This window comes from Sinocyclocheilus grahami, unplaced genomic scaffold, assembly GCF_001515645.1.
Source record: "Sinocyclocheilus grahami isolate Dianchi unplaced genomic scaffold, SAMN03320097.WGS_v1.1 scaffold301.1, whole genome shotgun sequence".
Classification (NCBI taxonomy): domain Eukaryota; kingdom Metazoa; phylum Chordata; class Actinopteri; order Cypriniformes; family Cyprinidae; genus Sinocyclocheilus; species Sinocyclocheilus grahami.
The window spans coordinates 977,746-1,004,049 of NW_015505480.1; the positions used below are offsets into that span (position 1 = coordinate 977,746).

The 26,304-nt window shown below is 37.7% G+C and overlaps 1 protein-coding gene across 1 annotated transcript in view; it reads left to right on the forward strand.

Annotated features, from left to right (window-relative positions):
* The window catches only part of LOC107601184 (syntaxin-binding protein 5-like), a 102,371-nt gene that overhangs the window by 43,673 nt on the left and 32,394 nt on the right, over positions 1-26,304 (forward strand). The window contains exons 4-9 of the mRNA XM_016293252.1: positions 5,956-6,090; positions 12,452-12,515; positions 13,688-13,771; positions 20,827-20,950; positions 21,770-21,848; positions 22,333-22,487. Coding sequence (XP_016148738.1) covers positions 5,956-6,090; positions 12,452-12,515; positions 13,688-13,771; positions 20,827-20,950; positions 21,770-21,848; positions 22,333-22,487 — 641 coding nt within the window. The remainder of the gene's footprint in view (positions 1-5,955; positions 6,091-12,451; positions 12,516-13,687; positions 13,772-20,826; positions 20,951-21,769; positions 21,849-22,332; positions 22,488-26,304) is intronic.

Sequence of the window (26,304 nt, forward strand, 5' to 3'; positions counted from 1 at the left end):
TTATTTTAAATAGTAAAAATATTTCAAAATGCTACCGTTTTTGCTGTATTTTGGATCAAATAAATGCAGGCTTGGTGAGCAGAAGAGAATTCTTTAAAAATTCTGAATTTTGAATTCTGTTCAAAAACTTTTGACTTGCATGTTAGCCTATAGTTTGGAGTAAAAAATATTAATATTAATAAGGAGAGTCTGAGATTTATTTGACAGTGATTTCACATTTCTTGTTTGTATGAAGACTAAATACCAATAAACGGTGAACGTTTATTTATTTGCGCCATTTTTTCCCAAAAATATTATATAGTTTTATAGGAGTAGGTTTCATAGAGTTGGCAAATTAATTTTTATAAGTTTGTAGGTACAGACATCTGTTGTGGCCGTTCTTGGCCATTTTTATGAGGCTTTTTTAATAATGTTCATATCGATATCGGAATTATATCGTATCGACCGAAATTAAGAAATATATCGTGATATAAATTTTGGCCATATCGTCCAGCCCTACGTATAATTATTTTATATCATTTTATGTCATTTTGTATAATTTTATTTTATTTTATATGATTTATATAATTTAGAATTATTTTATATCATTTTATGTAATTATATTAATTATATTAATATTATTATGTATTTGAAAAAATAAAATGTAAAAAGTAACTTGTTCTGAAAGGAAATTCTGAATGCCAGAACTTGTTCGGTAAATTTTGAAATGTACTATTTTTCTATTAATTCTTTCCCCGCCAGCGTTTTTGAAAGAAGTTGCCAAAAAAAGTTTGAAAAGTTGATTTTCACTAAAATTTCATGGCTCCCAGAATGTTTTGTTGTATGAATATTTGCACATGCAAAACATCAAAATAAAGATCAGACCCTCTACTTTCAAACAAAAAAAATCTGTTTTATTCTTGCTTCAAGCATTGTTTTTTTATCAACACTTGAATGTAGGTGGGTTTCATAAAAAAGCAAAATTTTGAGCAAAAAGCTGAGATAATCGCATTTTTATCAAATACTACATCTGGATCATATTCAGTAATATTATCCATGTAAAGATGCAGTAGATGGCTTCCATCAGTACTCCTAAAGCTTGCACAGGCCTTTACCACTTTCTGAACTGACATTTCACTTGTTCGCTCGTATCGCTTGTTTCTGCGTCTTCCTGGTCTGTGTTTTTGATCGTCACTTATCTAGACTCATTCAGGAGATGTGTAATAGAGCCCCCTAGCGTATTTGTTTATTTATTTAACGTATAACAGTGCGTATAACAGTGCGTATAACATATAGCGTATAACAGTGAAAACACGGAAACCTAGAAAATTCCGTCTTTGGCAGGGAAGCGTTGTCTCATGAATAACGGAAAATTCCGTGTTTGGCGGGGAAAGAGTTTACATCACTCTTAAAGGGGTGATATGACGATGCTAAAAATAACATTATTTGGTGTAATGCAATGTGTTTACGCGGTTTAACGTTCAAAAAACATTATTTTCCACATACCGTACATTATTGTTGCTCCTCTCTGCCCCGCCTTTCTGAAATACGTAGATTTTTACAAAGCTCATCGTTCTGAAAAGTGAGGTGTGCTCTGATTGGCCGGCTGTCAAGTGCATTCTGATTGGCTGAATACCTCAAACGGAAATGTTATTCCCCTTACCATATTTTGGAAACACACAGTGCGGCAACAATACTACAGCGAGAATAAAAGTTACACCTTCTTTCTTTGCGTAAACATTTGGGTGGTGTTATGTAAATCTTCTAACAGTGAAGTAGACATGTGGGGGCGTGTTTAAATGGGGCGTTTAAGAGGGCGTGGACGAGTCTTAACTTTTATAAATATTATCTCTTTGGGTTTGAGACTTTAGTCTTTGCAACTTTACGGATCAAGAACAAGAATCGGCCCACAAAAGGCTTGTGGGCTGTGATGTTGAAGGATGCTTCTTTTGGAAAGTATATTTTTGGGAGGAGCATAGTTGGACCTCCTGTCAGGACACCGTGGGCATCACAGAAGCTGACGTTCTGACAGGAAGCTGTCGGAAGATGTTACAACAACCAGAGAGGGATGAGAGAGGAACAGCCTGTTAAAAAATGCTCTTTCCTGGCATAGATGTTAAAATTGCTCCCTGAAAATGCTCTCTAGATTGCACATTAAAGCTTTTTGGAGGAAAAGATATTAGACTGTGTTGACTTCAAATGCTTTTGCTGCACTCAAACCATCCTGACGCATAAGAAAAACAAAAATTCAACTGATTTAAACGCTGCACATTTGTTCTTACAAACGTTTACAGGAGGAAATGAATTAGAGCTCATTCAAAGCAGATTATTTTCCTCCATGTTGTACATGTGCAGCTGGTCAGTTGTGTGTTTTATATGGTTGGCTTGCCTGAAGCAACACATTGTCGTTGATTATGAATCTTCTTGTATGTGTTCAGTGAGCCCGGTGTCTCAATCATTCAGAGCTGTAAAATGAATTTTTCCCATATGATGCCAATTAAAGGCAACATTTACGTTTTTGAAGCCGTTATGACCTACAGACACAATGTTTTATAGATGCCATCCTGGTGCTGTAACATAATGAATGATCAGGGAGGTTGGCAGGTTTTTAAGGCTGATCCTAAATGGATTTGCTCGTTGCTTGTATGTGTGTGTGTCCCTGCAGGACGAAGGCTCAGTAAAGAGCAAGCCAAATGTCAGGAGTGCAGGGCATCCGTCTGTCATGCTAATACACTCATTTAGCTCATTATCACACGGTCACAGAAAAGCCATCTGAACAAATGCACACCTCACTCTCACACGTGGAGGGCTGTTGATATTTGTGAATGTGATTGTGTCTGGTTCTTCTAAACAAAAAGAAAAAAGGTGGGAGAAAACCTGTATGACTCAGGTTTCGCCGACATTGCTGAGACCAAAGGTTAATTATAGTAAAAACTACATACGTGGCAGGGAGCAGCAATTTCTTAATGAAAAATAAAAAATACAGATTTTTTAGAGGATACAAAATATCATTAGCTCAGTATAAAAACTATACAAGTGAATGGTGTGAAATGTGTGTTTTGATGTGGTACGTAAATCTTGCCTAGTCATCCTGGAGTAGATGTGCGGATGTCATGTTAAATTCTCTGTGTTACATGATACGCACACTCACAGTGAAGTGATAGATGTGATTCATTTTTTCCTGTGCTAATTAATGAATTAATTAAAGAAGGATCATTAGCTAATTATGGAAAAGGTGCCAGAAAGAACCTAAATAAGTAACTTTTTTCCACTTAAACCTTTTGCAATTAAAGAAATGGATAGTGCTTTTGACAAAATGTTGACTTGCCTGAGATGACATAATGTAGACATAAATATCAAGATATGCATAATTGCATAATATAAAAATATAAATTATAAATTATAAAAATATATATTTGAGGTCAATTGTGATACAAGTGTAAAGCTGTAGGGTATAGCTATATTTAAAATATGTGTTTATGAGTGCCTTCTGAAAGCTGTTTGTGTTTGGAGTTTTTCATTCTAATATTTTAAATAACTTTGCATGTTTGTTTTCTTTGAAAGCCTCTTATGTTTTCTCTTACATTTTTCTTTCTTTTTGCCCTGTCTCAAGGGAGAGAAAAATAGAGAGCAGTCAGCAGTCCAACTTGTGTCATCTTTCAGTGTCTTCTCCATGCGCTTCTGTCTGATAGACAGGAAAGAAGTGTGTTGAGTTTGATTCATGGTATTTCTCTCAACACTCTTCCACTCATGAATATATTCATGATGCTGCAAGGTGCTGGTGTGAAGTGTTGGGGGCAGGTGTGTGTGTGCACTTGTGTTGCAGGGAAAAAGGAGTGTGAAAGGGGTGAGAGGCAAGCCGTTTGCACAGCACCAAAACAAACAAGCCTTTTGTTCATAAAATTATTCCATATGCTCCACCTTTTCTAAAAAAGCACTTGTTCATCAAGATGCATGTGAGTTTGGGAAAACGAATACTTTAAATTGACCTTAAACTAAGTAATATTTAAGTTTTAGTGATGATTAAACAGAAGCCCAGTCTTTAACTCCAGTAGCTGAGCTTCTTGCACTTTCACTCCTCTGGGACTTACAGAAAAGTACATTTGAGTTGAGCAAGCAGAACTGCAACTCAAGCTAAACTAAGAATTTTTATACTCAAGAATGATGTAAATTACATTCAAACATATTTGGTTTGAAGAAAATTGCGTGGTTCATTGATGCAGCATGCGACTGTCAATATTCTGACTCTGAATGTGCTAAATATTACATGTGCTAGCTTTCGGTGTTCCAAAAGTAAATTTCCTTTTTTATGTCAGTGCACTGTTTTATTGTTGTACGTAATACTTGCAAAAAAAAAAAGCTGTCTAATCGCTCTCGTGGTACTTTGATGTCACACACATAATGGTCTGTGCAGTGCTGCTTCAGTCAAACACCTTTTGTGTTTTATTAGGAGACGCACAACAGTTCTTCTGTGGCTTTATAAGTAATATTTTCACGTCACATCAGAAAATATTGTGTCTAATATATACCACAATATTAACTTCTTATTATTGAATTGTTGTAAATAAATATCACATTTGCAGCTGGTCAGTGTTCAAAAAATGCTGGGAAATAATTTAATGTAGCCCTACAAGAGTGATTACTGATAAACAGTCTGAAAAAAAGAAAGTCACGTTTTAGAGAAGAAAAAAATCACCCACTGACTTTCAAAGCTGCTATATAATAACGACTTTCTACTTCGAGGACCTTGATAGAAATGTAGTGGAGTGAAAAGTACAATATTTGTCTTTCAAATGTAGTGAAGTTAAAGTTATAAGTTCCCAGAAAAAATAAATACTCAAAAAGTGTACTTAAGTACAATACTCAAGTAAATGTACTTAGTTGCTGTCCGCCTCTGTGCTTATCTTACCCGTAGTTTCCACAGAAAAATGCTATTTCTCAAAGGTTGATCTTTTATAGTTATGGGGACTTGAGGGAGTTGGACTTGAACCATCTCAGATGTGTTTCCTACTTTGCTCTGGAGAAGTAAACATTTGATTCAATTGTTGACATAGAGTCTCCAGTAAATTTGTCTTGAACTAAAAATTGAGAAATATATTTTATTGAAATCACAGTATAATTGCAAACTTTGATATCTTGGTAAAGCTGGGCACAGGTTGTGACATCTATTTTGAAACTCTAAAAGAGACGCAAGAGATCACTGGGGTCTTAATAAGGGGGAAATTTAAAGTCACTATTTAAACTATGTGCTGTAAAGAACTTTACAAGCGACTAAAAGAGACCATCATAATGAACTGATTTTCAACCAGCTTTGTATTGAAGTAAAGTCTGATCAAGCACATTGCATTATGGGTGTCAAAGTTTTCCTACCTTTTTCTCTATATATGCAGTTTCTGCTTATTAAAACCCCATCTTGTCAGCTGTAAATTACCCCTTTAATACAAAATTCCTATTTCAGTTAAGTCCATGCATGCATGACTGCAGAGCCCATCTTTCTACCTCACATTACCTTCCCACTATTTTATAGAACTGAAATGGTTTGATATTCCAAAAGAAACCTTCAAGGGCATGAATTCCAGTGTATCTAATCCATTGTGCTCTTATATGAGGTTGCTCAAATATTCCTCTTGCAGCAACTTGTGAGCAGCCAAACCATATAATTTAAAGTATGATGTGTGAGAATCCTTAGAATACAGGCTGCTGGATCAAGATTCAGCGTTTAAACAATTTTTCTAATTGCCTCAGACAAAAAGAACCTAATATGACACTGGAGAACACAATAAAAGTTATATCATTTTGAATTTATCTTACAAATTCAGATGAGAAAGATAATTAAGAGAAGAAATTATATTACATTTTCAATGGAGACATATGAGGCCTTTCTGGGTAAAGTGTTTTTGAGTATGGGAGTGGTTCTGTTCTTTTATGAATTTCAAATAATAACAAATTTACTCTCTCTACATTCCTCTTTTGCAGGATAACGTTCTGTCATCTGCCCTTCCAAAGTAAATGGCTGTACATCGGCTCAGAACGAGGAAACATCCACATTGTGAATGTGGAGTCCTTTACCCTCTCAGGATATACCATCATGTGGAACAAAGCCATTGAACTGTGAGTGCCACACACACATTTGAAATGAAATGTAATCTCACTGAGACCTGGAATCTGATTTGTAATATATCATATATGTCACATCTGTCATTGTTCCTGTAGCCTTGTTATGTTTTATTTGTTACTAAGCGATCATTTGAATCAAATGTCATTTTAAATGGTCAATTCACCTGCTCTCCCTCCATCGCTCTTCTCCGTAGGTACCACGAGTTCTTCAATTATTCATTCTAACATTTTGTCAGCAGTTTTGTTTTCCTCCCTGACCCGTTGAAAAGGCTGCAGTGCCTTTGAGACCCAGACAGTGTAGACACGCACACACACATATGTGTTTACAGGTGTCAGATCGGATCAGTGTTAGTATAGACAGATGTCCTGTCTTGCCTCTTGTTTTCGTACTTAAGCACACGAACACTCTCAGAAAGACACGTTGTGTCCCTTGCGACAGGAAGGGCAATTGTTGAAAGAGCTGCTCTGCCCTTTACTGTTGAACCTGTAAAGACAGACTAAATGGGCAAGTTAGCGTGGCTTTACTGTAGGGCTGGACGATATGGCCAAAATTTATATCATGATATATTTCTTAATTTCAGTCGATACGATATAATTCCGATATCGATATGAACTCTATTTAAAAAAGCCTCATAAATACGGCCAAGAACACCCACAACAGATGTCTGTACCTACAAACTTATGAAAAATTTATTTGCCAAGTCTATGAAACCTCTTCCTATAAAACTATTAATTTTTTTGAAAAAAAGCACAAATAAATTGATGTTCAACTTTTATTTGTATTTAGCCTTCATACAAACAAGAAATGTGAAATCACTGTCAAATAAACATCTCAGACTCACCTTATTAATTATTAATATCTTTAACTTCAAACTATAAGCTAACATACCAGTGAAAAGTTTTTGAACAGTAAGATTTTTAATATTTTTTAAAGAATTCTCTTCAGCTCACCAAGCCTGCATTTATTTGATCCAAAATACAGCAAAAACAGTAACATTTTGAAATATTTTTACTATTTAAAATAACTTTATTTATTTTAAAATATTTTCTATTTTGAAATATTTTGTTGTATTTTTATGTATGTTTATTTCTGTGATTTCAAAGCTCAATTTATATCACCATTACTCCAGTCACATGATCCTTCAGAAATCATTCTAATATTCTGATTTGCTTCTCAAAAATCCTTTATTATTATGTTGAACAACATTTATCTGAGATAGAAATCTTTTGTAACATTATAAATGTCTTTATCATCACTTTTGATGATAACCCCCCCCTGTTTATAGTGCAGGGTTCCTCAAATCTTGCCCTGGAGGGCCAATGCGCTGCAGAGTTTAGCTCCAACCCTGATCAAACGCACCTACCTGTGATTTTCTAATGATCCTGAAGACATTGATTAGCATGCTCAGGTGTGTTTGATTAGGGTTAGAGCTAAACTCTGCAGGAAAGTGGATCTCGTGGGCCAGATTTGAGGATCCCTGGTATAGTGTATAATTTTACAAAAGCTTTTTATTTCAGATAAATGCTGATCTTTGTATCTTTCTATTCATCAAAGAATCCTGAAAAAAAATTTACTCAACTGTTTTAAATATTGCAGCAAATCAGCATAATTAGGGCTGGACGATATGGCCAAAATTTATATCACGATATCGATATCGATATGAACACTATTAAAAAAGCCTCATAAAAATGGCCAAGAACGGCCACAACAGATGTCTGTACCTACAAACTTATAAAAATTAATTTGCCAACTCTATGAAACCTACTCCTATAAAACTATATAATATTTTTGGGAAAAAATGGCGCAAATAAATAAACGTTCACCGTTTTAATAGAATGATTTCTGAAGGACAATGTGAACAGTGGCCAGTTTTGTTTTCTCTTAGTTTTCAAAATACTAAATATATGTCTAAATACAATTTAACACCAATATTTTAGTAATATACATTAGAATAAACATTACATAAATATTACATAAAAACACACCATTTAGAAAATAAAATATGTAAAATAAATAATGTATTTGTCTTTCTAAAAATATGTATTTTTTCCAATAAATTGAAGGTCAGTACTTGTTTGATCATTTTTATTTATTTATTGCAATAAATAACAGGTTTCAATTTTTGAAGTTGATGAATTCATCAAATAATAATATTTATTGAGTGACACAATTTTTAAGGAATAATACATGTTTTGTAATGGGGGGAATATCATGCAAGTATAGTGCTAATCATGATTTATTTTAACAATTTTTTCTAAATATTATATGTAAATTAAAATTATTTGTATTTGTACATGATCAAATTCATGACATAATTTTGAAATGTATGACAGTTGAGAAGGTTAAACACATGAGATGCATCACTAGCTATTTTTCATGCTAGATTAATGTCTTATCATAATTAATCTGACATATATAATACTTCAAAAAACATGGAAATTGTCTTCAAATCAGTGCCATTCAAGTGTGTACATAAACATCCTTCTCCATAAACACACTCTCAGAATGCACTTCACAGTAGTAGCTAGACCACAGCAGCTAACCAAGATGGTCTGTGCCTGTTTGAGAGAGAGAAATCTGGCATGCCACTCTGCTGTAGGCATGATAACATGGTGGTGGGTGATGTAGGCATGATGCCAGACATTGAGAAAAACAGTTTGTTGCTGCAGGTGTAAGTAGCACAGTGTTGTTTTAGAGTACGGGGGCATGTAGGTTGGCACTTTGATTATGTGGGCTGTCGGGGGATTAAAGGTGGGCATAATGGAGTGGTGTGATGCCACATTGTCAAGGGGACATCGAGGCATGTTACAAGGGTTACAATAGCAGGTGGTGTAAGTTTTAAGCTGTTCCCAGGTGCACAGACTGGGTGCAAGGAAACGCCAACATGCCCTCTGGACAAACCGATTGTCTCTGCATTTCAACTAGTCTGTGCATGTCTTTTGGTGTGACAGTGCGCTGTCATAAATCCAGATCTCTGCCAACAAAGACACTGATGTATGGATCTCTCCTTGGCCAAGGTTAAGCAGACAGCAGTAGGCTGGGATTGTATACGTACTCGTACAGTCATTAAAACAGTATATAGCAGACACCTTTATGATATTTATATAGAGTCTATTAACCAACTGACATCCATTTCAGAGACTCGATTTGCACGACAGGTGTTACTGCTTAAAGCAAATGGATGCACTCACTTAAAATGTGAGCGAATTGCATCTTGGATTCCGCACGTGCACATGCACAGCTGGTAGGGATGGAAGCGGATGCTGTGCTGTGTTGCTCTTTCCCTGTGGTTTTTCCTAATGACAGGAAATTAAACTTCAAGTCAACATGCACTCCTCACAATCAGAGAGAAAGTGTGAGAATAAGAAGTACGCACATTTAGTGTGATGATTGTTTTGGACCTCAAAAAAGGATTGTGGGTAGGAGGGTATATGTAGGTGAAACGGTGAAATTATGTAATCATAAGGTGTCTTGAGTGAATAAGACAGTGCAGAGTGAGGGCGGCAGTTACAGAATGAGATTTTGCCCATCCTATTCTTGTTGCCATGGTGATCAGCTCTCTAAAACCAGCCTGTTTCTCCTAAAGTAAGGGTTGAGGGGTAGGAGGGAGCGTAAATTAGGATTTCGAGGTCTAGGGAATGGAGTAGTTAACATCCTTCACTCTATCAACACGTTTGCCACCTTGACCTCAGTGTTGGAGGTACTACTGCTCCCTCCTTCCCTTTATGTCTTCTAACTAAACAGGGCTCATTTTGTGCCAAATGTACTCGTTGACCTCATGAACTGAATTTGGTTACTGTGCTGGGTGAGGATCGGTTACATTTTTCTCAGCTAGAGTACTGAACATTTTATCATATCAGACAGATAAGATGAATACTACTTACAAATTGAGGCTTTAGACTAGATTTTTTTTAAATTGTCAAAATGCTGTTTTATATCTATTAATGTGGTGAAATTAGGACCTGAAATGAACATTGTGGTTACATTGTATCTTAAATAATTAATATGTGTATTTTTAGGACTGTCTGGATTGTTTAAAAAATGCAATAAAATGAAAGAGATTAATAATGCCCCCTAATCTCGATGGAAATTTTGTAACAAGGAATTCAAACTTGAAGTGAAATACCTCAATTTTTTGTGAACCTGTCCTTTGTGTGCTTTGTCTTTTTATCTATTGAATGAATTATTTTGTCACAATGCATATCATTTATCTTTGAGGAGAATTTCTTATCAAATATTGATACAGAATCTGATAATGGTAATATGTCATTAGAATATGTTAACCTACATACAGTATCACAATTAATTAATGTTGCTTTTAATGTTTTAATGTTTAATGTTTTAATCAAATCGTTTTTATGGCCGATCCATTAAATGGCTGATAATAAATCTCTTTACTATTTGGGATAATTCAATTCAGTCATTTTCAAACTAATTTAAGCTAAAACCAAACATTTTAAATGCTACAGGTAAAAAAAAAAAAGATAAATAATCCAGCCATTAAAGAAATTATATGTGAAAACACCCTTAAAGTTGGAACAGAAGTTGTGATAGTCTTTGCTATTGCTGTGATCTCAGAGAAGACAAGAGATTTTGTTGCAAGAGGGAGGGGAAATTATTTTGATTAAAGATTAATCAGCACATAAAAAAGGTTGCACAGATAATAAATAATAAATACTGCAATATGTCATGAAAAATAATATATGCAGTATTTGTAATGGTGAGCAGGTGAGGGGCCCTTGTGTTACAGATTTTTATTCCCATGTTCCTGTCAGTCACATCGCAGATGTAGATCAGGACCCGTCTGTCGAACCTCCATCACCGTAACAGACATATAAGGCTCCGTCTCTCCTCATCACGCTGTAGCTCAACAGAATGTAGCTGGAGGGGAGAGAAGGACCCCTGTCTAGGCCACGGCTGTCACCACTATAGCGTCTAAGGCTGTGCCCGAGAACCGTCAACAACACAGTTGGCCTGCTGGGTAGTCAGAGGGTACAAAGGAATAAGACTCCTGCCAGTACAATCAATGGCTTATAGGCGTCCACAATATTGCTAGCTGAAGTATTGATGGCAAGGCAGCTTGTTTTGTGATGAATAGAGAAGGGTTCTGTAAATGAGAGTATCAGACTCAGTATATGCTGCCTTTTTATTAGGCCCATATTTATTAGAATGAAACATTTTGCTCTTTCCGATCTATTGGGCTGTTTCTTAACTAAAGTAATGATGGCATATTATTCATTGGCTGCAAATGAGTGGGCAGTAGTGGTCTTGTAAAATTTCTCGCTTACACCATTGTGTCTCGGGGAGATCTCAAAGCTTCTTTAATGTATTTAATGAAATTGAATAATCTTGAGGTTGAAACTGACTGTCTGAATGTCAGTGGAGACTTATACATTTCATATTTCAAAAGCCTAATGGAGTAAGTATCTGGATGGAAAAATTCATATTAGGTTGGTTTCAGTTGGACAACATCAAATATAAGATAAGTCTTGAATTATTCGATGCATTATGTAAAACCCTTTCATTTTGAGCAGCTATGCATGGCAAGAATCCCACTCTTGGATTTTGTAATGTATTGTTAAAGAAAAATCCCGTTTTAGTGGTGATAAATCTCAATGGTCCCAGCCAGTGCTGTACTTCGTATCTAAACTCATGCCATCAAACCTTTTGGGGGATTTGAATCGTTATGAAAACCTCTCTAGATTGAATATATCATGGTTTTATTTGCTCTGATAGATGTTTTATTGTTTCATTAAGTATATTTGGTTGTGTGTTTGGGTGTTATGTTATCTGTGGGATGTTTGTGTATTAGGAATGTATAAGTGTGTATTTGAGTGTTGGTGTGTGTTGAAAGGAATTGTCGTCCAATAGAGATTAATATTAAATTATTTATTATATATATAGTTATTCATTTTGGAAATATTTGATAATGGATCTGTATGACCATCTTTGTTTTTAGTTATGAGTTGTATGGCATACCGAACTATCCAATTGAACTGGTGCATGCTGGGAAACATACTCATCACTTTCATAAACACACCACATAAATTACAACATGCACTACAATTCAAAAGTTGGAAGTCTTTTTTAAATTATTAATTAAAAGATAATATTTCACAATATTACTGTTTTTACTGTATTTTTGATCAAATAAATGCAGCCTTGTTGAGACTTCTTTTTTTTTAAAATCTTACCAAACCCAAACTTTTAAACAGTAGTCTCTCTCTGTCTCACACAGTCAAACACACACATCCACAAGGACCCTTTCCTCACTGTCTTCATACTGTATTTCTCATTCTCCTCGATCCTGTCTCCTCGCCTAACACCAATCCCAAACCTGTCTTTCTTTCACAGGTCCTCCAAGGCCCACCCCGGCCCAGTCGTTCACATTAGTGACAATCCTATGGATGAGGGCAAGGTAAGGCGATGCCTACACAACTACATGAAAACAAATGAACACTTCCTGACATGAATAATTCATTTCCCTTTCTTCACACAAAGCTCTTGTTTTTTTCCATTCTGAACTCATAAGACATTTCTTTCCTACAGTGCAGCACTGTTCAGTAATTGGGTCTAATCTCACAGAGCTTGTTAGCAAATTATGTTGTTTTTGAAAACAAATGATCGAGGAGATATGAAGAGATGAACAAATTCTCTAGCTACTTCCAAATACATTTTTTTAGACATTAATTTTACCTTCGCTAATTGCCAGCGCACAGTCAGAAGGGAGCAGAGAGACCGGTGCACACCTGCTGTGGTTTTGCCCCAAAACTGTCTGTCTCTTTCTCTGGCAGCTGGGAGCTCCTCATAGGCACCTTTACAGTGATGATCCACTCTCTCTCTCCCTTCCCACTTCTGCCCCTGAACGGGGCATCGATCCATAACAGGTCCACTCAGTTCTTAATGGGCCTTAAAGTCCTTAGACACATTGTCCCTCCCTCTTGGCTGACAGAACTCTGACACTTTATCAATTCATAGACTATCACTGAATCTTTAAAAACAAAGAGGTTTTGAGCTCAGATGACAGGAAACATGTAATTTTTAAAAGATATTTAGACGAATTTCCTGACCACTCATTCTCATGCATTTACAACTCGGGACTGAAGTTATAGAGCTTAAAAAAGCACCTTCAAGCATCTTAAAAGTCATACAGTAACTTTGTGCAGTACAGGATAAAATTTAAGTCTGAAAGGAAGAAAATTCACAGAAAAAGACAGGTTTGAAATGACATGAGGGTGAGTAAATGATAGAGTTTTCATTTTCTGGAGAGCCATTTCTTTCATAATAAATGTAGAGTTGGATTATGGTGATAACAACTTGCACATTTCTTCCATGTTTTGAGCAGAATGTTTTGTCTGATTCATTGATTTGGTTGGCGAATGAAGAAAAGTTTGTTTTGGATTAACAATCAGAAAAAAAGGATTTTCTCAAACAGCTATTTATTGTTTTATTTGATGAAACACATCATTTACTTTCAGATTTACGTCACCACCTCCATGAACTCTCATCAGTTTACAGGTCAGGTTCAACAGACTCACAGCATATTTTCCTTCCTTTCTTGTTCCCCCCACATCTTTCTTCTTCTTTCAGCTCATAATAGGATTTGAGTCTGGGATCGTAGTGCTGTGGGATTTGAAATCAAAGAGAGCTGACTACCGGTACACTTATGATGAGGTATGTATTGTCACACAATGTTGTATTCCAGGCTCCTGTCGCCTGCAGTGGAACAAATGCATAGAATATGGAAATGCGTTACACAAATATTCATGAGATGTTTTGATTTTAATAAAGGACGCTGATTAGATCTCTAAGTAGGCACATAGTTTGTTCAGCTTGGTTCTACAGCATCAAAGGAACATTGGTATTTGAGAAGCATAAGTGGCAGTGTGTAATTTGGGTGCTAAATTCTTCCTATTCTCTATCATTCATTCATATTGGTGTCTTCAGGAATGTTCTGAAAAGTGGAGGGACAACTCATGACTCATTAATATTAATTAGGTTACAACATGTTCCCCCAACTTATTTACTGAACAGCAAAGTGAGCACTATATCTATAGGAGGATTACAGTTTGCATGTTTGTTCAGTCTACTGTTCTTACCGGGTGTTGTTCTTAAAGCCATTCATTTACACAACATAATTTATTGATTAATTGATTGATTGAAAACAACTTCTTTAAATATTATAATTTTCTCAAAGACTTTTTAATATAATAATTATCCAATAATATTTATATATATATATATATATAATAGTCATATGATGCGATTTCAAGTTTTCCTTTCTCTTTGGAGTGTTACAAGCTGATTGTGCATAGATAAGATCCCTGAAGTTGCAAAGACTAAAGTCTCAAAACCAAAGAGATATTCTTTATCAAAGTTAAGTAGGAAACTATTTGAGAGAGGCGGGGCATAGAGAACCTACAATAATGTACAGTATTAAAAAAATTATGTGTTTTTTGAACATTAAAGCATGTCAACATATTCTGTTACACCAAATACACAAAATAATGATCGTTAAAAAAGCATCATATGACCTCTTTAAGGCAAATTAACAATTAAAAATATATTTAAAAAGTAGTTAACATGATGTAGTTATTAATAAATTAATTTCTTGTTTAAAACAAGCACACTACCATTAAAAATTTGGTTCAGAACTCCTCAATGCTCATTAAGGCTGCATTTATTTGATCAAGAATACAACAATACAGAATTACTGTAAAATATAAGTACAGTTTAAAATAACTGTTTTCTATTTAAATAGATTAAAAAATTTTATTTATTCCTGGGATGGCAAAACTGAATTTCAGTGTCAAAAGACAGAAATCATTCTAATATGCTGATTGCTCATGAAATATTTCATGTTATTATCAATGTTGAAAACAGTCTTGCTGCTTAATATTTCTATGTGTGTGTGTGTGTGTGTGTGTGTGTGTGTGTGTATGTTTTCCCCAGAATTCCATGATGAATAGAAAGTCCAAAAGAACATTTATTTTAAATATAAATATTTTGTAACATTATACATTTTTACAAATGTATTGTCTCTCTTGATCAAATAAAAGCATCATTGCAGAGTGAAAGTATTTATTTAAAAAAAAAATCTGATTTTCCACTTTCCTTTTACAAATAAACTACATTACAGTAATAATTTCCCGAAAAGTGAATGAACTTGGAAATTTGAGGAATATCCCCTGTCAGCTGTGCTATGCCTCTGAATTTATTCATCCAATCATCCATTCATCCATTCATTTACATTTTACATTTACATTTAGTCATTTAGCAGACACTTTTTATCCAAAGCGACTTACAAATGAGGACAATAAAAGCAGTCAAAACTAACAAAAGAGCAACAATATATAAGTGCAAATGACAAGTCTCGGTTAGCCTAACGCAGTACACGTAGCAAGTTGTATAAATAAATAAATATATATATATATATATATTATACACACACATAAACACACACACATATATACACACACACACACACACACACACACAAAAACAAGTAGATAGAATAGAAAAAAAGAAGATAAATTTAGATAAAGTAGAATTTAAATAGAATACAAAGTGCTAGAGTTAGGGGGTAAAATAAAGTGGCCCAATATCTCTTGAATTGGTTTTGAACATTTCATTTCAGCTTAAATGTTAAATGTTATTTATTTATTTTTATTTTTATTTTTTTGTCTGAATGTCCTGGAAATGATTAGCATGCATCTGAAAAGCCCCCATAGAACATACAGTTAATCTGCCTCTCCAGTTTAAGCTGGTTCGATGGCTTTTGTCAACAGTGGCAGCCAGCGTACATTAGTTATTATGATGAGCATGATGTGCCCAAAGCAAAGTGCAAAAGAATTAAAACCATCACACACTTTTTTCCCCCAGACATGCAAGCACACACACACACACACACACACATGCACATGTCAAACCCATCTCTTATTGTAACTCCCCCATTGGTGTGTTAGCATATACGTGTGTTGTGTGTGAGAGTGAGAGTTAATTTCTCAGAGGACAACTCATCTGTACCCTGATGAATGACTGTGCCTGGCTGGATGTCTGATTTATTCTTGCCTTCATTTAACTTGATTGATTAGTACAGCAGAGATAAATGTCCTACAATTCACTGCTCCGTAGGGGTAGCAAGGTGTCATTTTGGCTCAGCACAGAGTTGCGCTCGTACCATGAAACCCTTTTGTTCATCAGACCCCCCATAGTGCCTTACTGTTTATAATTATGAAGGAGAGGCCAGGAAAAGGCTCAGACAGGTTGATCAGACTGTCTATAGTTATGCAGATGTTGCCTGGGAACTTTTTTATCTTTGAAGGGGTCACAGAAGTGCAATCGACAGCAGAATTAACATCATATCAGATCATGGAAAGCTATTAGTGCTGAAGGGGTCACTGAGGTGCAATGAGCAGCAGAATTAGCACTGAGGCGGTAAGGAGCTATGCTGTTGTAGATGGATGGAAATGCTGAAATAAGGATAAGGAAAGGATCAGTGCAAGTAGCATAAAGGGCGTACTGTATGGACAAGCAGTTTCTGTTTAACAGTGTAACGTTTATTATTATTTATTAGCTCTAAAAAGGGGAATATTTATGACGAATTATAACTGGTTATGATTCATAATAAATATTTAGATTATATCTTCGAATTAACTGTAGCAGAATCAATATTACAATTATTTGATCTGTCCGTCCACCGAGCAGACAATATAATCATTTATCAATTCAAGGAATATTTATTTTCTGGCCACGGAACAATAAACTGTCCTTCTTTGTACAATGCTAGCAGTAATTCTTAGCCAAATGTAGCAAAGGTTCAAACATTCATTGACTTGGAACTGTGAACAGTAAACAGAAACAATCCGTTGTGAATATAAGGGATTTAATATGCATGATCCTACGCAGACGCTACAATAGAGATTTTAATAATCTTGCTTTCTCTATCTTCATTTCCCTTCTCCTTCTCTTTCATTTAATAATTTTTGTGTGAGATATAGAGTGAGATATAAATAACTAAACTAAATAAACTACATTTTTCCTTGCATCTATACCAGCGGTGGCGAACTCCGGTCCTGGAGAGCCGCAGCCCTGCAGAGTTCAGCTCTAACCCTAATGAAAACTCACCTGCCTGTAGCTTCCTAATAACCGTTCAGACCTTGATTAGCTTGTTCAGGTGTGTTTGATTAGGGTTGAAGCAAAACTCTGCAGGGCTGCGGCTCGCTAGGACCGACGTTCGCCACCCCTGATCTATACAAAGTTCTGTCATAAAAACAGATCTAGATTGGCCTCAACACAATCTGCCAGTAATCACATATACCTACATGGTGCAGCTGATTGGTTTCTGTTGCATCAGCAGCCAATGAGCTTGCTGCTTAATATTCAAATACTTGACCAGTGTTTTCTGTAGCAGTTTGCAGAGTGCTTGTAGAAACCCTTCACCTTCCCCAGCTCCACCTGTATAGATCTCCTAAAGGTAATTTTTTTGGGCATTTTTTTTGTCTTTATAAAGATAGGACAGTGTAGAACAGGCAGGAAGCGAAGTGGGAGAAAGAGAGGGCGGGATCAGGAAAGGTCCTCCAGCCGGGATTCAAACTCAGGACACCCGTAACGTAACAGCATTATATGTCGGTGTGCTGCTTGCTAAGCTATCAGCACCGTCTGCTGCGGGTAATTTCATGTTTGTTATAAGTGCAGGGTAATTTCATTTATATGTTATATATTTTATGTGATGTCATTGCTGTGTGGTTGCTAGGGTGATTAGAGTTGTTGCTAGGGTATTGCTTACTGTCCCAAGTCAAAAGAGATCTTCTGGTTTCTAGTTATGATTCAGGTTGCTTCCTCAGTGTATGAGAATTTTTTTCCTGACCATTTTATTTTCAATCACTTTGAAAAGTGATAGTGGATTGGAACAAAATGGATTGTTCAACTCCCTAACTGTCAATATGAGCAACAGTAATATTGATAACAAGCACTTGCTGTAAATAATATATGCTTTTTTTTATATGTATGCACATCTACAGTAGTCATTTTTGGAGAAGATGGCCAGCTGACCTTGTTCCGGATGGCTTGACGTTCACTGCAGGACTGATGTGTTTTGTGTGTGTGAGGGCAGTGGCAGCAATATTTTTGGACTGAAGAGGCGGGTTGTGGCTGCCTGCAGTAAAGCCAGCAGACCTCTTTAGCTCTAATTGGGCCTCTGTGTGCGTGCATGTGTCAGAGGTATGACAATGTCACAGTTCTCTGTGGGTATCTCCAAGAGTGTGACAAAGAGAGAGAAACATATAGAGGATAGAGTAGAGGGGAGCTAGAGGTCCTGGTATCTTTAAAGTGTTGTTAATAAGGCAGGTGGCTTATCCTTCAGACCTTTCTCAAGCTGACATACACACACATGCATACAGTCATCCCACATGTCCTTGTCACTGTATGAGTATAATTACAAGTCAGAAGCTATGGAATACTAGTGTACAGCAGGGTATACAAGTATACAACCAACAAGGTCTATAATCTAATCTAGAAATCTATTCGTTAGGCCTATCCTTCACATTTATGAATTTTAGGAATCAGCCACTGTATTTAAATAATTTAAAAATGAACTGTATACTGATCAACCACTAATCTGAATATGGATGTCTGCTAGTGGTTACTGCCTTACAGCTCTCTCTTTTTAGTAATAATATTATTCTTATTTTTTTATATATTTGATTTTAACATATGAGATGTTATTATAAAATAACCTTATTCCCACTTGTCTGCATGCGCATTTCCACAAGTGCTACTCAGTTTTTGCACAATAAAATGGGTTAGTTTGTGTTTTTATCTGATTCTTGTTGTAAATCACGATAGTCTGGTCAAATATTGATAAAAATCATGGACAATATTAAGATACTTGCAGTTTATTCATCAGGAAGTTGTGCATTACTTTATGGGATACAGTATTCCATGCCATATTCTGTTGCATATTTTTGCAAATGTAGTAGCCCATTCAGGTAATCCATGCATTCAAAAAACATTACATTCTGGCGTATACTATATTCTGCAGAAACGTTAATGTAAGTAATGCAATTCTGAATAGTTTGCTTCAAGCTTCATTGGATGTAATTTGTTTAGTAAAACACATTTATGTTGAATAATTGTGTTCCACAGCCATTTGTTCTGTACCTTCAGAGCATATATTATGCAATTAATATAATCCTTCCTAATCATAGTGGGGTGTTGTGAATGTAGCTGTGCTTAAGCATATTTTTGTGTGTGTGTGGGTGCGTGTGTTCGTCTGGCTCCTCCTCTCTGGATGCTCCTGTAATGATGTTGCACTCAGTTCATTGATTAGTTGGGTCTGCTGAGGTTCGTCCCCACTGTCTGCTGGAGACAGAGATAGAGCCGCCATCATTATGCTAAACAAGAGGAGACTGCGCTTAATTAGAAAATAATGAGAACTCTCTTTCAGCCTTCTTTGTGCTTTCACTGGCTCCCTTTTCTCTCGATACATCAGTCTCATGCTGTGCATTCTCTCTCTTTCTCTTCCCCTTGATTCAATTCTGTTCCATTCATTGTGCTATATTGGCCTGACTGTTTTCCCCATAGTATTGCCAAAGCCTACAGTCAATACAACAACAGTACAAAACAAAGCTATATAAAGAAACAAAGCTGCTGAAGTGCAACAAAGGAATTATGGGAAGGTTAACATGCATTCCAATATGTTATGTTCCAATATATACAGCATGTTCCAAATTTTTAAATAAATGGTGTTCTTTTAAACTTTCTATTCATTAAGAAATGAAATACAAAATATCACAAAAATATTAAGCCTCACAACTATTTTCAACATTGATAATAATATGAAGTGTTTTTGAGCACTAAATTAGAATACTATGATTTCTGAAGGATCATGTGACACTGAAGCCTGGAGGAATGGCTGCTACAAGTTCAGCTTTGCCATCACAAACATCAATAAAATATCAATAATAAATATCAAAATAGAAAAAAAGTAAATTGTAATAATATTTCACAATATTACTGTTTTTACTTAATTTGTAATCAAATAAATGTAACCTTGACTTAAAAAAAAACATTGCAGACCCCAGCCTTTAGATTGGTAGTGTATATAAAAGTTATTAAATAATGTAGCTAGCTAAGCTAAGGACTGTTCTATTAAAAAAACAAACACTCGTTCTTATTGTAAATAGCTGGCAGAAAATATCAGACACATTATGTGATTCCAGAAATATTGCCAGGGGAAATGTAACATTGTAGATTTGATCAACTTAATCACTAAAATAGCTTAGCAACATTATTTTAAAATCAGCTACTTTAAAAAAATTAAATAACACTTGGATGTAAACGTGACTCCCCTCCTCATGTTTTCTGGATAGAGCCGCAGCAAAAACACTGACAGTCTAAAAAGCATGCTGCAATCCTACTGTTGTTGTTGCACTGAAGCTACAGATGCAGAATGTATATAACAGACCTACTACTAGCTTCACTATTTGTAGAAATTGTATTGATGCTCAACACCAGAAAGACAGTCTTTCTTTATATCACTTATCCCAGCATGCCTCTTGATTCAACCTGGGTAGGCCCGACGTATACCCCTGGGTCATGTTCTTGGGCATTACCGGTGTGAGTTACTATTAGGAAATCTCCCATTGAGTTGCCTCTCCCCAGGCAAGCATTGCTAACCTTTGTTTCCTGCTCTTTTTCCTGTCTTGAACTGTCATTCTCACCCACAGGCGATCCATTCTGTGGCCTGGCACCACGAGGGGAAGCAGTTTATCTGTAGTCACTCAGACGGCACCCTGACCATATGGAATATAAAGTCCCAAGCCAAGCCCGCACAGACAATCACACCACACGGTTAGTGATCTTTCTCTTTTTATGGCTTAAACACACAGATTTTCTTCAAATTCATTTTTTGTCAGGATAAGGGTTGCAAAATTATTTGCTCATGTCTATTTCACAAGGTTGAATCACACCTCTCTCAAAGACTTGTTAATTCAGGGTTGTAATTTGATTTTTTTCTCCTCCTCCTTCACAAAGCAGCTTAAAAACAATCGGCTCTCCTTCCCTGATTTCCATTTCAAGTGAAGCTTTAATTTTAATTTTGCTCCTCCATGGAGACTGTCTGTGTTGTGGTCTGATAAGTGAGGTGAGGTCATGCGCTTCCTTTTGGTGCACGTCCTTGCCTGCTCTATTGAAGATACTCCACTACGGTCCGCTCTTGATTCAAGAACCCCTTCAGCCTCACCATGCCTCCATGAGAGGAGAACACCAGACAGCCAGATTTAGAAACTAATTGGCAAAAGCCATAAAATATTGTCAGAATTTTGGTATTTTCAATCCATAGGCATTAGTAGGCCCTGTTTAGGGAAGAATTAGCCCCGCCGTCTTTTATCTTAGCCACATTAAAAATCTTAGACTAATCTGTTCCATTTTTCTCTTTCAAGCAGATGCAGTTTTTCTTATTTTAATTTAGGTGTATTTAAATATTTAATAGCAGCACAATTTTTTTAAATTTAATTAATTAATTAATTAATTCTTTAAATATGTGAATGGCTTCATGCTCGTCAGATGATTTAATGGGGTCTTTAGCAAGTCCACACCAAGTGTACTGTTTGGGACAGAGCCAGAAAAAGAGGTTAGGAAACTCTCTGAATGAGTCTGATTCTGTTTCAGGAAAGCAGCCTAAAGATGGAAAAAAGCCAGAGCCTTGCAAACCCATTCTTAAAGTAGAGTACAAGACCACACGAGCAGGGTAAGTGCACAAATGCAGCAATACATTTTTGTTTTTCCTGACCATCTTAGACCATCATGAATGGTGGTCCAGGCTGTTTTTTGCTGGTCAAGCTGCTAAACCAGCATTGTGTTCCTAAGTTAAACTTTTCTAGCAAAATGTTGTTTTTAAATAAATGTGGAGTCCAACAGCCTGAGACCACATTGAAATATGGAATAAAAAATTAATTTCAAGCTCATTTAAACCTGGAAGTAAGCAAAAAGTTACAATGTAAAATAAATAGCAAGTACTTAAGATTCTGCAGGATTTCTAGGTCACAACCAAATAAACAAACTTGTGGAGCTCAAGTGCTTCTTTTGTTAAAGGAAAAGGCATTCTAAAAGACATTCATTTCAGCTTCTCACTTAGATTGTTATCCAAATAATATAATTTGAGAAAAATACAAGCACAAACTTTCTAACTTTTGAAACTCACTGTACGGTATATGTTTGTGTTTTCTGAACAGGGATCCATTTATGATCTTCTCTGGTGGTTTATCGTATGACACCATTGGTCGACGACCATGTTTGACAGTAATGCATGGAAAGAGCACGGCAGTATTGGAGATGGATTATCCCATTGTAGATTTCCTCACCCTGTGTGAAACGCCATATCCTAATGGTATGTAGGTAGATTTACTCATTAACAGCACCTGCTCTGTCCAATATTGTTGCAATAACTGCTCAGTCTTTTTATCTCATACCACTTCCTCTCTTTTCATTTTTTGCTGACATTTGAACCTTTGTTTTGTTGGGTTGTTCTATTCTTTCATGTTCTTTGTAGATGAGCTTGAGCTCTCCCAGTGGAACTGCTGCCTAGTAATTACATTTTACATAACTTTTTTTTTAAAGCTCCCTCTATTCATAACATCCAGTTCTGTGACTGCATTCGTTTATTATTGCTGTACCCATTTGAATAATTTATCACTTTGGTGGCTATTTATGAATAGTAAGTGTTTTCTTTTCACTCTGCATGCAGCTGTAGCAAAGGCTGATAGGACTTTAGTTTGTTAATAGTCTGTCAATAATTTGCTGTGAAAAAGAGAACATTAAATATACTTATTATTTATTATGGGCTCAATATACTTAATATGGGCTCTTTGAAATACTTGATGCTCCAATTGGCCAGACTCTGTTTTCCCTAAAATGTCTGTTGAGCTAAATTTCAGCATTGCTTTTGAGTATTACTGATATAAAGACGAAAGAGAGGAAAACGTGAGTTGTTCAAGACTGTTCAAGAGTTTGGGGTCTTTTTTTTTTCTTTTTTGAAAGAAATTAATACATTTATTATGCAAGTATGCATAACATTTAAAAAAAAGAACTATTTATTGTTAAAGTGACAATGAGCGTACTGATAATGTTGTAAGATTTCTATTTCAAATAAATGGTGTTCTTTTAAACTTGTTTTCTATGTTATGGACTTTTTTCTTAGTGTAAAGCTGAGTCAGATAAATTAAGTTCAACTCGAATCAATATTTTAGTCACCATGATTTGTGTTGTGGTTTATTTTGAGGTAATGACAAGCTGACTGTACTTTATCCCTTACATAACATATCACATACTTTTAGCTTGTGCATGGTGCTGGATTAAAAACAAGATTTTTTTCTTGTGATTCACCTCGCTTTTACAGATAATCATGCAGTTGTTCTTGCCTAAACAAAGTATCTGTGTTCATGTATTTGCATTAAATGCTTAACCGTTTTGTTTAGAGTTTGCATTAAGCCAAACTGAGAGGCAGCAAAGAATGCGGAAGGAATGGGAACAGTGTTTACAGTGCTGCTTGCATAACAGTGCCTGGCTCTGTATGTTGATTAAGTTATATTTGAAGTGAGATGTCTTTGGTTGACTCATTATTGAGACATTTAGGAGGTTCAAACTTGTGCAGTGACGTCTCTAGTCATAACTTCAATGGATCAGGCCACTTAAATATGATACATACTTTATAATAAGTGTTCGTGCCAGAACTGGTGCCATTTGCATCTCTCATGTTCATATACTACCAAGTCTTATTTTCACCAAGGCTGCATTTATTTGATGAAAAACAATATTGTGAAATAGCATTATAATTTTGAAATAACTCTTTTCTATTTTATTATATTTTAATTTGCAAATTATTCCTGTGATGTAAAAGCTAAATTTTACTCCAGGCTTCATTATCACGTGATCCTTCAGAAATCAGTCTAGTATGGTGATTTGATACTAAAGAAACGTCTCGGTTACTTGTGTAACCCTCGTTCCCTGAAGGAGGGAACGGAGACATTACGTCAGTTGTGACTGACAAATTGGGATCTTGCCCGAGAGCCCAATCACCTTCGAGTGTAAACTAAACAAGCCAATGACAGTTGGCGTGCGTATTTCGCCACGCACACCCCGCCCCGCAGCGCGGGTATAAAAGGAGAGCACGTGCAAACGCACATCAGTTTTTCGCTGAGGAGCCGAGACTACGTGCCCCAGCCGTACAGCAGTGGTACAGCAACTGTGGCGACGGAACGTAACGTCTCCGTTCCCTCCTTCAGGGAACGAGGGTTACACAAGTAACTGAGACGTTCCCTTTCAGTCAGTCACGTTCTACGTTACGTCAGTCGTGACTGACAAATTGGGATCCGTATGGAAAACGCCACTATTGCTGACCCCCTCCAGTGCCCTGCGGAAGCTGGCAAGTCCCCCCACACCAGCTGGGGCGGAAGATAGGACAGCAGCTAGGCAGAGGTGTCCGCCACTGCTGTTCCATACAGTGGTACATTGGATAACACTGGGAAAGCGTACCCAGTTGGGAACGCTATGGAAGCCACATCCTGCGCGTAGGAGGTATCATGTGGAATACACATATGGACTGGCCCAGGGCAGTGCTACATATGGAAGTCCCTGAGGTAGACTCAACCCGCCTGAGGTGAGACGACTACACAACAGAGATGGCAGAGAACGACTTCCAGGGAAAGACACGGGCTTACCGTGAGGGGAGCCGTACCGTGGAAGAGTACACATGTTTGATCGCCCGAAGGGGGAATCACTACACACGGGCACCTAGCCCAGCACAAGGGCTGACCTTGGGCATGCACACGAGTGCTGAGCCTGGCGTCTGGCGCTCCGCCACGCATGACCGCCGAGGGTGCGGGAGGAACTCCACCAGGGTTCGCCATGGGGAACTGAACTGAGGAGCAAAAAAGCGCACGTATCCGGTCCGTAGAGGGGAATGGCGCAGCAAGCGTGATCGACAGTAAATGCGCAGAGCACGAACGGGACAGAGCAGAGCGATGGCTGGGTCTGCCTCCTCCCGGGGCAGCGCTTGCAAGTTCACCACCTGATCCTTAAAAGGCGTGGTGGGAACTTTGGGCACATATCCAGGCCGGGGTATCAGGACAACGTGAGAGTTACACGTTCCGAATTCTAGTCCAGCTCCATGCCGAGAAAAGAGATCCTCTGCACCGGGGAGAGTTTGCTCCCCAGTGACCGAACAAGCGGGACCAGGGAAACCACCGACGTACCCGCAGTGGGGCAGCGAAGTGGAACACAGGGACCCAATCCGGGAGGCCGTGCGTCCCAGGGTGGGGTCTGAGTGTGCGGCCCGCCACTTACCTGGCTCCACAGCTGGGCAGGGGGCTCGTGAGGAGGCATAGCATCCCTGAACCGGACTCTGCTGCCCATAGGCGAAAGGAGAGGGGGACGGTCGTGTGGAGACTGTGTCTCGTGCACCGCCATCCTCGCCCTCTTGGCCCCCGGAGGCCAAGGAAACTGCTCTTTTATTGAAGCTGGGTAGCCAGTGGCGGAACAGAAACAAATGGGAACAAAAGATTCTCCGCCCGGCCCTCCTCCGGGGGAAGGAGTGGTGCGGTTACCATCTCCTGAAGAGCAGGATCCAAGAGCTCCGGGTCGCCTGTCTCAGGGACGCCGCCTGCCCTGGCGCTTCACTGGCTTGGCAGGGGTGGAGGCGGGCCACGCCGGAGCGGAGGTGGAGGCCACCCTCGGCGACGAGCAGACAGAGGGGCTGCAGCCAGCGGTGGGGTGGAGACGGCAGCAGACCGCCGGGGCAGGATATGTCGAAACGCCTCTGTCTGCTTCTATTCAGAGAACTGTTGGGCAAAGCCCTCCACCGCTTCGCCGAATAGGCCGGCCTGGGAGATTGGGGAGTCCAGGAAGCGATGCTTGTCGGCCTCCCTCATATCCGCCAAGATCAGCCATAGGTGGCGCTCCTGGACCACCAATGTGAACATGGTCTGACCCAGGGCCCGCGCGTGACTTTCGTCACCCTAAGCACGAGGTCCGTCGCCGTGCGCAGTTCCTGCAGCACACCTGGGTCAGCACCACCCTAGTGCAACTGATTCAACGCCTTGGCCTGGTGGACTTGCAGGAGGGCCATGGCGTGCAGGGCGGAAGTGGCCTGTCCAGCAGCACTGTAAGCCTTAGCCATCAATGCGGACGAGAACTTACAGGCCCTGGAC